The sequence below is a fragment of the Apteryx mantelli genome, chromosome 14, assembly GCF_036417845.1.
Source record: "Apteryx mantelli isolate bAptMan1 chromosome 14, bAptMan1.hap1, whole genome shotgun sequence".
Classification (NCBI taxonomy): Eukaryota; Metazoa; Chordata; class Aves; order Apterygiformes; family Apterygidae; genus Apteryx; species Apteryx mantelli.
Genome location: NC_089991.1, coordinates 17994538 through 18010097, shown reverse-complemented (window position 1 = coordinate 18010097; position 15560 = coordinate 17994538). Strand labels below are relative to the sequence as shown.

General features: G+C 41.3%; 1 protein-coding gene across 3 annotated transcripts in view; it reads right to left on the bottom strand.

Annotated features, from left to right (window-relative positions):
* The window catches only part of WWC1 (WW and C2 domain containing 1), an 86054-nt gene that overhangs the window by 32036 nt on the left and 38458 nt on the right, over positions 1-15560 (bottom strand). For 2 of the 3 annotated variants that reach the window (XM_067304882.1, XM_067304883.1), the window contains exons 2-6: positions 11238-11347; positions 4711-4914; positions 2399-2475; positions 1386-1465; positions 308-437 (exon numbers count right to left, since the gene is read on the bottom strand). In XM_067304882.1, the coding sequence (XP_067160983.1) occupies positions 308-437; positions 1386-1465; positions 2399-2475; positions 4711-4914; positions 11238-11347 (601 nt within the window). Of the gene's footprint in view, positions 1-307; positions 438-1385; positions 1466-2398; positions 2476-4710; positions 4915-11237; positions 11348-15560 lie in introns of those variants that run through there. The other variant, XM_067304884.1, reaches the window with a different exon arrangement.

The window sequence follows — 15560 nt, the reverse complement described above, 5'->3', positions numbered from 1 at the left end:
CTTCTTCAGATCTGCTCTTTGACAGCAGTACAGACACAGACGCACTGGTTCATTCTCAATCATTAAGAACTTGAGCAAATTCTCACTGTTATTACTTATATCTCATTATATTTTGCACTTATTTCCATGATCTGAGGATAAAAAGACTGCAGTCCAATCACAATATGTAACTATTACATTAATAGCAAAGCCAGGTCACACTTTTGAAATACAAAATACTTAAACTACTTCAGTATTTTAATCTCACAATTGACTGTGATATTATTCGGGGCGCTTAAAATATTATAAAGTTACGCTGCTTCAATACCTGAATGAGGTCTTGTTTTTCCTTTTCCCCTGAAGTGATGGCCTTCTTGATAGCTTTCATTTCACTTAAAATGGCTTGTGCCTCATCAAGTTTGTAGCCACCTTGAGTATCGGACATTTTCATGTCAATTCTGCACAGAAGTTAAAAAAAAATACGGTAAGTTAGCATTTGATATAATCCAATTAATTTAAACATCCTAAACGCACGCACCTTTTGCCATTCATTTTTCAAGAACAAAAACATTTATAAGGTATAACAAATAAGATAAGCAGTGATGGTCTGGGTTCGTTGTTCCTTCTAAGTCACTCCACTCAGGAGCACATTAAGCTTCACAACTCCAAAGTTAGCCATACCATCTCTGTCTCCTTACATATTCTCCAAAGGGAAGAAAAGGATGCACACGAAAATCCCAAACAGTGTTTGGATAGATCGCTGCCAGTTATCTTGTTTCTAACCCATGGAAGACCAAATTAGCTGTCTATGAAAATCAGCTTATATTAAGTCATGTCTTTGAAACCAGGCACACACCTCACATACATGGATGTATTTCTTGCATAATCCAGTTACCAGCCACCTCATCCTTCCCTCTTCCCAAAGGAGTTCTACTGAAGTTGATGCTTATAAAAATCGATAGAGATTAACCAGTGACATTACTTAAAACATGCCAGCTGTGTACTCATACACAGGTAAGTTACCTGGAGCTCTTCCTTCCCTGCTCCTCCACCCCAAATTTTTCCTCTGTGCCCTAAAACAATGACTCAGAATCAAGGCAACAGCCTGTATTGTGCCATCAAGTATGGAGCAATAGCGAGTAATACAGAATGCCATTTAACTGACATGATCTTGGCTCAAAATCTTTTTGCCATGAAGTCAGTTTCAATGTGGCCAGTCATATTCAGACATAGATTTGAGAGAATTAACTCCCTGTCTGTATACTGTTTTTAGAGTTGCGTATGCCTAAGGATATCAGCAGCAGCATACTCCACCTTATGTTATTTAGGCAGTTATATATGAATGTAGATGCAAGACAAGTCAGAGATATTTTACACTGAAAATAAGTTCTTCAGAGCAAACTTACTTCTTCAGTGTTTGAAATCCATGCTCTTTGTACTGGAGTTCTTGTTTCATGTGAGCTACCTCTCTCTTGAGTTTATTAACCTGTAGCAAAGTGTTACATTTTTAGAATGATACTTTGTATAAATATTTAGGTGCAGCACTACCCATTCAAGTCAAGCCATACCTAGCAGGCAGTACACTGAAGCGGCCTAGGAAACCAGTACACCCCAGCAGCAGCTAGCAGCCCTAACCGCATCTGCAGCAGTTCAGGGCATTACTACTGGTGAGGGATTTATCCAGGACCCAGACATTATACCATCTAGTCAGGTGCTCAAGGGAAGTTCCCACCTCACAAGCAGAAAAGCTGAGAAGAATTCAGAGAGACAGACATGAACGAACCATGTTGATTTTACTCAGTAATGTTTAAAAATTTCACAGACAAAACTAAAATGTTAAGTATCAGGACAGGAGTTACACTGCAGTGGTAGAGGCCATCCTCTACGATACGGAATTAAAAGGTCCCCACTGCATAAGTAACACAGCAGGATGATAAAACGTATTGTAAATCCACTGACCCTACAGTTCGTTGTTTTATATTCCTCCAGAGGCCAGATTGACCTACTTTACTTTAGTCCTTTCTTCTTCCCAAACTGAGCTCTGCATGAGAGAGCACACTGCCACCGCTAACAATCTGCGCTGAGCTCATGGCAAAACAGCTGCCAGTCTCTGGAGAGGGCTCTTAGCTCTCCACTGCTGCAGTACACCAAAGAGCCAGCACACAGTTAAATACCTCACAGCATATCTGCAGAGAAGTATGTACTATCAGCTCCCAAGGAAGTCCAACGTCTATATGGAAAAAAAATCCAAACTCTTAGGCAGCAACTTTTGAGAATTCTGATAATTTATCTCCTAGATTAAGAATGGCAACATTAGCTCTTTCAATTGCTTTGGTATCTCCTTTTAATATTTGTCATGAGGTTTGGAAATATCTGAAGATTACTTGTGATAAGCAGAGATCCATCTTATACTTCTTACCCTGGATTTTGTAGTGGCAATCTCTGCTTTGAGAATCTCCGGGTCATACTTAGAACTGGATGACGAGCCAGAGAGCACTGGAACAAATAAAACACTAAGTTTAGCAGCCTTACCTTCCTCCTCCTACTCTTCTACTGGTCCCACCATGAAACAAGGCCTCCCGCCACTCCTGTGCACCCATTTCTTGACAGGGCTGGTGCAGGCCTTTTTCCTATTTTCCAGAATCTCTTCTCACCTCCTTAAAGGCAGGGAAAGGCAATAGTGCAGACAAGTACTCTGCAAAAAGCATACACTAAAGAGGCTAGAGCATGTCCTATACATCTAAGCCTTGATTTGTCCCAGGTTAAAACACTTGGACTCTGCAGACTCCCAAATACATTCAGTCCATTCAGATTAGTGTGGCCTCCTGCATTCCCAAAGGCATTCACAGAACTGAAGGGGCAGACTTTGCAGGAAGGTTTACTGTATTTTTTAAGACTTTCTTGTTGAGTAAACAACCCACTGAATGTTTAGAAACAAAAAAAAGCAAAGAATAAGAAATTAAAAAAATGCAATGCAAGTCTTGTCATAGCCTTGAGGACATGACCAAACACACAATATGTCACATTGCATTAGATCAATGTCCCATTAAGACAAGCATTCTTTTCTCAGCAGTGGCTAAAACCCTTCTGCTTCAGAAGGCAAAGAAGGTCCCCAATGCACAATGTTATTGGAGGTAGCTGTAGGCAAGGGAGTTATTTTGATCCTTGCAGCCATCAGTTTATGCCCTATAAAACATCAAAAAGCTTTTCTGGTTCTCTCTGGTTGTATTTTTAAGATAGACAGCATCATACAATTTAATTTAGGTTCATGATGTTCTTAATGTACTGCTTTAATATACTAAGGGAGAGCGCTTCTTGAGGAGAGACCAAAAGGTTTGCTTCAGGGATGAGGGGCTGGACATTAGTCAAATAAAACAATTCTTCAATAACAGAAAACTATTTAAATACTTTTCTAATACCAGGCACATGATTAGCCTGTGGAGTTCACCAACACGAAATATAGTTCGGTACAAGTAAGAGAGGGATTGGTCCATTGATGTGGCTAGTGAGAACAGAAAGCTTACAATAGTAAGGATTAAGAAAAATCTTGAAGACTTGTGTGAAATTATCCTTCTCTGGACATTTTTCTGGATGCTAACTAATAACAATAAAGAGGAAACTCAACCTTTTGTAAACTTTTCTGCACCAGCTTTTGAAGCAAAAGATATTGGGGCTTCCTGCCATGAAAGAGAATATGGAACATAAAACAATTTTCTTAATACAGAGAGACACTCCACCAATGTTAGCTTATACATGGCATAAAATGCTGTTAGCTTCCCAAGGCAGTCAGTCACTCAGCTACTTGGGATGTTGAACTCCAAAGGGGCCTGGGAACACTCGGAGATTAGCATTGGTTTCCTTAATAGGACATAAGAAATGGAAGTAATAAGGCTGGCATCCTTTGGCTGGCAACCACAATTTTCTGGAAATGTCAGGAAATGACTTAATCACGGCATCTAGGCTGGCACCAGCTGAAAACAGACTAGATGACTAGACTGAAGCAGAGCAGCATGTAGAACGAGTGCAAGTTGAACACAGGGGCCCGAGAACTTCAGGGAACAGCAAAATGAAGAGAAGTAAACAACATTAAAAGGGTAGTTGAAGAGACTGGAAGATCAGCTTTACTGAACTGAAGGATCAAGTATCAAAGTTGACTGTTCAGCAGAAAGACAGCTGTTAGCCACCAGGCAATTTCTTAAAAGAAAAAAAAAATTTGCTCAAGTCTAATTCCTGTCCCCACAAAAGACTGGGGAGATGTTGAGGAGATATAGCCTGCTCAACAGATGCATACAGCAAGAAGAACATCAAGAACCACAGCTGCTATGAACATCAAGCGCCAAACCACTGCCAAGGACCCTGGGTTTCAGGAAAGCACAGTCTTCACAAGAGGACAGTTCTTAGATTGCCTTCTTGCCTTATTTTTATACTTTGGGCAGAGGCATCAAGGAAAATAACCCAGAACTTAATTTTTTCACATTTGTTGGAGCCCATGCTGAAAAACTGTACACTGACTCCAGTGTCCGAGCCAACCATAATAATGTTTCATATTAGTTACCATTTACCAAATGTGTGCTAAGCAGCTGCTTTTGAAACAAACTGAGCAAACACAGAGTATTTGACATGGCATGACATATCCCAGTGCCCTATCAGAGGACCATCTTCAAGCATTTTACTGTCCTAGTTGGATCACGACTGAGAAAGTCACTTGATAAGAGTTTATTAAATACTCACAACTGGTCTGAGAGCCCAGTTTGTGCTCCCAAACATCATGTAGTTGCCGATATTCTTGCTGGGCCAATTCAAGCCTCTGCTGTTTCACTTGATAGATCTCCTTCTGTGCAGCAATTGCCTCTTGAGCCAGGACAAGATAGTCTTTCAGCATGTGCTCCTGCTCCCGTCGCCACTGCACACGAGGATCCTCAATCTGTGTAGTTTCTTGAAGAGGAAGAAGAGGAGACAAGATCAACCACAAGCAGTCTTGTATTGCTGCCTGAAGAAGCTCCACCATTTATGGCGATAGTTTAAAGTAGCACATGCACACATGCCCCCCCCACCCCACCAAGGAAAAGAAAGGAGAAAAAGGACATTTGCTCTCTGCTTCCGAAGTGACCATTGATTCACAATGAATTCTAATCAACTCTGCCACACTGAGTCACTGCATAGAAAAATACACACCAAAATCACTGTACAACTCTCCAACTCTTCTGCTGCTGAAGCCATCCTGGTTCTGCCTCTTAAAACATCTGCACAAGCATATGCATACATAAGCTCTATAAGACTGACACTGAGTGTTAGACTTATCTTTATTGTAACTGGTTTATAACATAACTAATAAAATAGGTCTACTACTATACTGATAAAAAACTTTCAGGAAACATCATTGCCACATGACTGCATTATACTACGTGTGACATTGTGAAAGCAATTACCAGCTCGGCCTGTTGGTTGGTGTTTTTTTTCCACTGCCAAGCGGCTTTTATTTGCAAGAAGGGAGAAAACCTTCTCATTCAGATTCCATAGGTAAGTACAAATAAAGTAGGATTATTAATCACAGAACATATTCATGAAAGCACCTCAAACTGCATTGCATAAACAGCACCTCACAGGAGGGGAGTAAATATTTTTCTCTCTGAGAGAAAGCACAGATGTATTAAATCATTGCAAAATACAGGAGGCAGAGTTTAAGAAAAAATATTCTGCGGCAACATAGGCAACATGGTCATGAACACCTTAAATCACCTTCATCTCCATTATCCCAACACAACCAATACATTGCTTGATGTTCCTAATCAAGAAAAAGGCATAAGGTCACAGACACGCAGCTAGCCCTAATACTAATTATGCAAATTTAATGTCACTATTTTGTCTTAGTTTTGTGAAGAAGTGTCCAAATATGCTTCCTTTCTCTTGCAAGGCTACTGTATGTCCTTGCTTGGAACAGGTTCCAACACTCAGTTGACTTTAACTGCTCTAAACTGTCTAAACTAATGTGCTTGAATAAGGATGCCTAGTTACCACAAAATGAATAATTAATTAAAAGGACATGCTTGAAACTATCAGTAGGAATCTAATCTACATATTTTAAGGAGCCTCTTTAAATATTCAGTAAAAACTGTCATGTTGGAAGGCACGAACAGGTCTTAAGCAAGTCAGGCACTAGACTAACTCTGGAACACAATGGATTTAGGAAAGCGAACATTTTGACAATAATCCTAAGAGTAGAACTTGAAATAAAGAATTTTACCCAACGGACAGATACTCATTTTTACAAGCTGTGCATGATCATGCTGATGAGAAAACTAACAGAAGACTCCAACAACATGTTTTTAACAGCAGCTTAGGACACACAGGAACACATGGCATTTCAAGTTATGCAGCAAAGCCTGAACAGAGGCTGCAAAAGATGATTAAAAAAACAAACACTCCCCCCACCACCACCACCTTTCAAGAGACTAACAGCTAACAGTCCAATTTGTACAAGCTTTTCAGCAAAAAGTTTTACAGCCCCTGCAAGCATAAGCAACATTTCAGCTGCTACGGATACTAAAACTAAGCCTGGAGCTGAAAAACGGCCTCAAAATAACTTAAGAAAAAACAGCTACTCGGTCTCACTTCAGTGGGAGCAAAAAGTCAGAAAGAAACAGCATCATATCAACTGTGAGAGTCTGGCAATCCCTTTTACCAGGCTCCTATCTGTTCTTACCCCCTAAATTCCATTTTCTGGATAAAACCATCACCCAGTTGTCCCAAATGAGACAACTCCCTTCAGGCCATAGCTGAACAAGAACAGGAAAGTCTGCTGCAAGCTACCCGGAGATGCCTCCTCCACCTCCCAGAAATCCCTTCAGTATACTCACAAGCCGCCAGGAGGAAGACTGTAAGAGTCTATTTTATCATCCTGAACACCTCCATTAGTGGAACTCAGATACAGCTCAGACACCATCAAACCAAGTTAAGCGAAATACTGGGTTTTTTTTTGTTTTTAAACCAAAAGACCAAAATTAAGAAGGTTAACACAAACCTGAAGACATTGAGAGCAAATGGGCACAATTTTTAAAGCCAATAGTTGCCATATTTTTAAACCAAAATTCACCAGTGAAGAAACTAATGATTCACTGGTGCTATGTAGATACACAAGGAATCCAAGGAGATGTTTGCCCTGGAAGCTCTGCCCCAGTTAGAGCCATCTTGCCTCCCCTCCCCTATCGTTCGATCCTTCCTCTTTCAGGCATCCTGCAGTTTAAGGCATTCATTTTCATTTTATGGTGTTGCTTATCTGATATTACAGATACCGTGCACAAAAATACAGCGTTATTGTTGATATATCACAGCTCTTTGCATTACCACCACAAAAAAAAAACAAAACAAACAGAAACGGGGACAGATTAAGTTCTTCACCCCCAAAGAAATAAACCATTCCTTAATCCAGATTCACACTTGATCCAAAGAGGACATAAGTAACACTTCTACAGCTTTGAGTACATGATATTGGGGTGGGGAGAAGGGACAGTAAGCCATCAATTTCTCCACTAACGAAAGTCAGCACCATCAAGATTTAAGGTACTTTCACCACCTGTTAGGTTCCCCCCCCCCATTAGAGATTAGGAAATTCTCGTTGGGTCTGCCTCACTCTTGGAAATAAGGACAAGAATGAATGACAAAAAAGGTATTTTCCAACTCATGTTCTGTTGCACAGGTGGAGCCCTTAGGTGTGTTGAAGGCTGAGCGTTGTGGCTGCCTGTTCTTCCCCACTCCCATGCTCGCAGAGGCAAGGCAGGTTGTAAATGGGAACAAACTTCCTCTGGGGAGGGGAAGGCAGGCAAGGGAGCAGAAAGGATAAAAAAATATCTAGTTGGTCTCTATCTTGAACAAGACTGTGTCCAGTTCTCTTATACTTTACACAAACTGATATAATCACAGCCCCCTCTGCTCAGGCAGAGCAACTTTCATGCAGTTCCATGATCAAGGAAAAATAGTGTCCCAAATGCAAAACGCCACCTGACAAAGCAAATACTTGGCAGCCAAGTTAATGGACAGGGTGGACTACACAATTGTGTACTGAAACTACTGTATTTCCCTTTTTCTAATTGTTCATCTCTTTTTAGTAATCACAGCACTAACCTTATCCCCTCAGTTGCAGCACTGAGCTTTGATTTTCAAATATGCAGTCACAATCTATCAAAATGTTGGCCAAGGGTTCTCAGTTTGCCCAAATTACCATGAAATGCAAACTACGTTCCAAAGTCAGATGAAAAGACTACAGAAATATAGGTTATTGTATCATTTATTGTCTTGTGAGTTATTAATTTGATGTTGAGCTTGTCATAAATATGGCTGATTTTGTTTCAAGTTTGCAGAACGTAGTCTTACTATGCTTGCATCAGCATCTGGCAAAGAAAATTATCATTTCTCTGCGCAAATCAAATTCCAAAGAAGTTTCACCAGAGTCTGACACACACTCGGGGCTATGCATTAATATTGCATTAGGAATTTTCTGTGTACTCAATTCAATTTAATTCTATTTATTTTTCCTCAGAAAGAATGTTAGAAGTGTTCTCCACTTCCCTTTTTTTAATGGCTGCTGGCTTTAGATTTAATTTAGGTCAGTCCTTGGGCTCATTTCTGATAATTAGGCTCAAATACTTCAAGTCTGCAGCAAGAACCAACCTGTCTCCATTCCCTTCACACCTTCTGCTGACAGCTCCTTCCTGTATAACAGATCTGGTGTAGACCTTGGAGAGGAAAAATGTTCTGGGCACTCTCCAGAGGATCCTTCACACAAGCCACACTAAGATGAAGCTCTTGATTAGCTGAAGGTAAGCAAATATGGTTTGCTCTATCACGACTTGGACTAAAGATGGCTTGGGAAATAGGGTCATGATTTTGTTTTTCTTTTTAATTGAAATCTTAGTTCAAGCATTGCGGCATCTGGCATCCTGAAGAAGCCAAACTTTTTAAAGAGCAACTGCTGTCTACCAGGTGTCAGCAAGGTTTGAGACACTGTATGCCCTTGAAGTGTGCGGTTCTTCTGAATGGCAAGTACCAGGAATAATTGCCCCTAGGATCCCACAGACCTCAGGCCTGCAACCGCATCTGTGCGCATTCTCACTGGGGTCCGCTCAAATGCACAACTCAGATCTGTCTTTGCCCCAGCTATATCTCGAAGCTTTTGCTAGCTACACCGCTCTGGAGGGCTCCAGCAAGTCACCGGTCCACAAAGGGCTTTGGGTCTGGGCTATTCCCCACCCCATCCTCCCCAGACACAAGATGCATTTCCCCTGGCACCAAAGTTAGCCACCCATTCTTAGGGAAAATCTAGTGGACTGAGTTAACCCTCTAGTTTTGACCAGGACATGCCACAGTGCAAATAAGCACTCAACTTCCTCCTTTGTGGATTGAAGAGGCAAACAAAAAACTTGAGACAAAAATATACCACAAACTGAACTCATAACGGAAAGCCCTAAGGGGACAAGGAAAAATCTCCCTTTGAAAGGTCCTCTCTTATCTTACTTGAACCAAGTTCTCCTGTGGTCAGAGGTGACAGTAATGTTCACTTCAGAAAGTGGGTTGAGGATTATTTCTTTGGGGGACGATACTAGTTCCCACAGCGCCTGCTGAGGCTTTTGTGCCTACTGCAACAGTCAGATATAACTGTCTGATAAATCAGAGGGAACTGACCCAGGCTAAAATGAACCTAGCCTCAGAGATGTTTTGCTTAGAAGAGATAGGGAACAAGCAAGATTCCCCAAAATCACTTTATAAGTAAAATGGAAGCGGCAGGAGCCTGTTAATCCAGCACTGCTGCCTAAAACAGCAAAGCCCTAGAGAACCACTGGAAGCTGGAAAACTTCCGCCGCTGGGCTGCCCTCAGCCTCCAGCACTCTGGTAGAAGCATCCCAGATCCCAGCATCTTACAAAGCAATGCCTTCTTTTAAGATAATTTCTCTTTGCATTAATTACAAGAACCTAATTCTGAAAGGGCCTGGGCATGGCTCTGCTGTGAACTTCTGGACAGCAATAGGAGCCATTCTCTAGAGAGAACCAAAGTCACTAATTTTTTTGAAGCATCTTTTCGGTTCCACCTCATGATCAGAGCAGAAGTTAGAATAGTGCCTTTGATCTGCCATTTACTTCCATATTCTAATTCAGTCCTATCCACTCAGGTATAAGTGATCCTCAAAGTCATTTGAGCTTGAAAAAAATGAATCTTAGAGACACACAGGTTAACTGACATGAGAACAGATGCAATCTATTTTTGAACAAGCATTCCAAAAAAAATCTTTAAAGGCTTTTGTCCTACAAATATTTGTCTTTTCACTAGTACACTGAAATACCATTTCATATCAGCAAGAAACCTACAAATAATAGTCTATCACCAGTTTTGTTATATCATTGCTCTCCAGAGCATCTACACGACACAGCAGTTGTTAAGCTCAAGCACATCTGCCTCTACACAACAGAAACAGTTATACGGCTGGAAAAATAGCTTTAATATTAAAAATAAGTTATGTGCAGCAAACAGTCTATTTATTTTGTTTATGGCTTCTCTTTCAGGGGATCTGTTCTAGCACAATACCATACACATTTCCTAACAATTTCTGTAATAATATATTGAGTTTGAACTTTCTCATATGTAATTCAAGTTGGCTTGCAATGCATCAAACAGTCTAACAAAGACAATAAGCAGGAGCTTAGTTTGAGGAGAGAGAATGAAAATGCCACAAGCCCAAATTTAAGTCTTTTACTACTCGGACACCACTCATGATATACCAAGCCTGCCTGAAAGTTTCCTCTCTAGCAAAAGGCAGAGTGAACTCTTTAAGCTCAAGGCACTCTGCTAACAATACGTGCAGTCACTCAGTTTGTCCCTGCCAGGAGATCAATACAAGACCTTTGCACTCTTTCTGATGGTCTGGCCACAAGGACAAATTCCAGGCTGAGAACAAACTCCAAGTCACAGTTACCTAGTCAGATTCTTCAGCAGAGAGCCAAATCCTTCAGAGGTGTGCCCATGGCATCAGCTTGAACACAACTGCTGATCTGAAGGCAGCAAACAAAAGGATCTCAATTCCTGTTTTATAGAGGGGAAGAAACTCCTGTGACAGAGAAGGATCCGCACAGAATTTGATTCCATGAACTTCAGATGATGTCATCTACTCTAAAGCACGCTGCTGGGCCATTTGGTGGTTTTGCATTCAGTTCATTTTAACATAGGCACAAAATAATCACTCTATAAAATACAATAATGTGTCACTTACTGGTGTTGTGGTCTATGTAATACACTCCAACCTGAGGGTCATAAGCTTCTTCCCATCCTAAAGGCAATTCATCACTAATGCAGTCTGCAAAGGTTAGTGGCTTAGTATACCTGAAACACAAAATGATATTTAGGATGAATAAACACACTCACACATGTCACTTCCAAATAACTGACTAGAAAACAAGTATCACAAGAGACTCAATATAAAAACAATGAAAGCCAAAACTTTATTTTAAAGCTTTTATTCTTATTTAGTAATACACCACAAACTGTTTCCTTTCTTCATCTAAAATTACAGCAAGATGAATTCTTTCTGACAGAATTTCCAAGCCTTGCCTGGCTCAGCCAGTACTTGCTCAACAAAAGAACATTAAGACCTTTGCCAGAAACAATCCTAGTCTCTCAGCTGAAAGAACAAGATTGTTTGCAGGCAAGTCCTGTATCAAAAATATGTAGACAAGAAGGAGCAAGATGAGAAATGCAATTTGCATAGCATGAATAATTAAGACTGCACAATCAATAGCAAGTGCTGAGGACTGTGGGACACTTGTCATGCAACTCCAGTCATTTGCATTGCAATATGTTCTGTTTCATTAATGACAAACTACATTAGTTTCTCAGTACCACAAAAATGTGTAACCCACTCAGTCCAAAAAGGGAAGTATTTCAACAATATTGCTCTGACTAGTTTTTCTATTACAGATCACATCTGACCACTATTTTAAAAGCTTCTACAACTAGAAAGAAAACTTAGCATATGCACACCTTGAGCATACCCGCAGATTTTAGTTACTGAAATCATGCTCCTTCCTTCCCTTCTGCTGTCAGAGATAACCAGATTCAGTTCACATTAACAAACTTAGCAACCAAATGCATTACTTTCGGGAGCCACAATGAAGGCTACAGAGATGTCTGTGTGCCCCACTGACAAAACCAGAAGATCCCACAGGCCCATGCATCCATCAGACAATCCCAATGCACTGCGTGTGGCATACCTGGACGGAGGGCCAGGACTCTTCTGCTGGGGTCCATGACCTGGGCTTACCAGAAGAGCCCCTTGGGCTGAAAGCACAGAGCATGCACTAAAGCATCACAGCATCTCTCTGGCACTTACGCTGCACATATTAGGAGCACCTCAGGCAAAAAGCAGCCATGGAGTTGTGCTAAAATCCGCTATGTACAAGTGGCATGCTGCAGGAGCATAATAAGAGAGTCATGAGAGCAAATTTCTAACCCACAGTAAGAGAATAAACAGATCTTCAGAAAGTCTTTCGGATCCAAAGATAACTCAGCAAGTCTGGCAGCTAGATAGAAAGCTTTACTAAGTTTTGAGCAAACTATCTGGAGTCATTGAGCAAACTGGGAGACCCACATAACATCTTACAATTACTTAGCAGTGTAAAAGAGCATTTTAGGAAAAAAATTACAACCATAACAGATAAAAATCAATATTTAAAATGATCAACATATTTCTCAAAGCATGATCTGGAAATCCAGGACACAGTAAGACTGATGTAAGAACACATCTACAAGGTTATGGAAGCCCATAAGAAAGCCTCTACTCTTACCTGCTGTTGCATTTTACTTCAAAACCATTGCCTTTGCTACCTGAAGCAGTGCTTGAATTGCTATTGTCTCAGAAAGTTAAGATTAAGTTTAAGCTCTGAAGTGCTAAAATAACTTCAGAACTTTGCAGCATATGACTGCCAAAAAAAGGTCCCTTCAATATCAGTAAAGTTTTACGGAAAGATTTATTACTTTTATTTTTACTCTTCTTAATCTAGACTGTGTCCCAACAGCATGTTTCTGCAGAAAGTACAGCTTACCAGAAAATAAAATACAATCTCAACACTTCTGGTTGGTATCTTATCCTATGTTTTTGCCTGTAGGTCAAGTTATCCTGTTTCCTAGCCCAACAGTACCCAGACATTCTCACATATGTCGCTCAGTGAGTTGATCAAGTTAAAGATGCACAAAGATAAAAATATAAAGCAAGGTCAGATACAAGCATCTCATGCGATAACACAGATGAAAGCACTCCGCTACAAACATGTTGGCAAATTTTACATCAACACCAGGGTGACTGCTTTCATCTCACCTGTTTTTATTAAATTCTAGCAGTTCAAGTGGCAGTGTCACAGGTACAGAAAAGGAAGGGAGCAGCACTGAGCTCTGGAAGAGGCTTCCATGCCCTAACGGGGCACAGATGGGCCTGGGACGGCAAGGTGTGAGAAAGGGGAGCGCAATTCGCCCTGCCCCAGCTGCCCGCAGCCCCTCCGCTGTGCCCACGCAGGGGGAGCAGAGCCACGGTGCTCAGCCCTCTGGGGTTAAGCGTGGCACCGAGACAGCTGAACCGTCACCACCCTTCACGGCCAGTCCCCAGCATGAAGACTCAGCAAAAGCTCAATGTCCACGGCTCGTGCATGGCACAGCACCACACGGCGAGAGCAAACAATGGTTGTCTTCTAGTGAGAAATCTGTCAGTACATCTAAAGATATCCTGAAAAGTATCAAAGTATTTAAACACTGCTTGCTGCTCTGTCCCCTGCCTCCAGTGGAGGTAGGTAGAGACCTTCCCAAGGTGCCCTTCACGGGGTGCAGCCCACCAGCCTCAGGCCCCCCAAGGCTGCCCCCGGGGACCAGCATGCCAGGGGCCGATGGGACGGGGAGCCTTGCTCTTCTCCCTGTGCCCCGTGTTGCAGGGCTCCCACACCTTTCCAGGGAAGGACGACCCTGGAAGTCCCATAACTCCCATTTTAAAGTATAAAGGTATCAGCTCTGCTGGTCTCCTCCATCAAGCTGCAACAAGTGAGTGAGTTGGCCTTCCCCTTCGCCCGGGGCAATTCACATGCACGCCTGCCGCCGCTCCAATTGCGCAGCCAGGCTCCCCCAGCACGCCTGGAGACTTGTCAAGTTGTTACGGAGACGACACAGCTCCCCTTTTTAACAGCAGCAATCCCAAGCGGCATTTCTGAATAGCAACAACTCCTTCCGAGGGTGCCTGCTCCTTCAGCTCTACTAAGAACGCACAAATTTAGGAAAAAAAAAAATCTCAGTCTCTTCCAGACAGTCTTCCATTTGCTAAAAAAACCTTGGTCTCTGCAACACTGCTTATTTTCTTGTAAATTTTAAGAATCAAACTGATTTTTAAAAGCCCTAAGAGCTGGTCTCTAACTTCACACATATCTGGGAAATTAGCAGGATGATACTTCACGGTAATTTCTGGGAACATCTGTGTTGTAGTAATTATTTGATTTCCCTGATGAGCCTGATTTAGTTTGTTGTTCCATGCCCCAGTACTTTCTCTAAAAATCAATGCAAAAAATGTTATACATCTCTTTCCCATGACAAAGTTAAATTTAATGCTTATTAGATGTTATTTGGAACAAGGAAAAGAAGGAAAAGTTAAAGATTTACTGATTTGTAAAAATATATTTAAAGTCAACAAGGGTGCCATGTGCCATCCAGGCCATACAAAATCCAAGTGGTCTTTCCATGTGTTACTTGATTAGTAATACAGTCATAAAATATTGCTGTGAATTGATTTTGATTATTTTACTACGTCTATATTTTAGAGAACTTTGTCAATAGAGGTGTAATTTCATCCTGCTTTTGCACTGTCTTTATCCTTCTACACCAACTTTCATTAAGCCAGATGGATTGATTAAACTAGAAACCAGGCATTTCCCATCTCCAGGCTACAGTGCTCACAACATAATTTTGGCAAGTGATCCAAGCATGTATCCCTCAGTACGGGGCAATCATTAAATCAATACTTATAAAGTATACCAAGGTTCACCAAGGAACCTTAGTAGCTTAATTTGCACCACACACTGAGCAGAGTTTCCTGCAGCAGTATAAGCACTAAAATTCAAATGATTTTTTTTTTTTTTTTTTTTTTGAAACTGTGTTGAGCTACGAGGTCAGTATCAGAATTTGGCACGACCTTCATTAGTGAATGGCATCATAATGCCTGCTTGAGTGCTCACAAGTAACACCAAACCATAAAAATATCTGCTCACTTTTGGTCCAGACCTTAGCTTTTGCTAGAGGTAGCCAAGTTTCTTCTAGACATGCTGAGGGAGCAGACTCAACAGGATGCAAGGACCAAGCAGCCCAGGATGCTCATTTCTGTTTTTTATATTAAAAGCAATGCATGAACTACATCCATTCAATTCTTTCAGCTGGAGCTTTGGGGAAAAAGGGAAGAAGGATGCAAGGCAGGATCAGTCTGCTCTTGCAATGATAGAAGCCAGCTAGTTCTGCTGGCACAGACAGCAGGCACAACACACAGGCAATTACTAGAGCTCAGACATCAGCA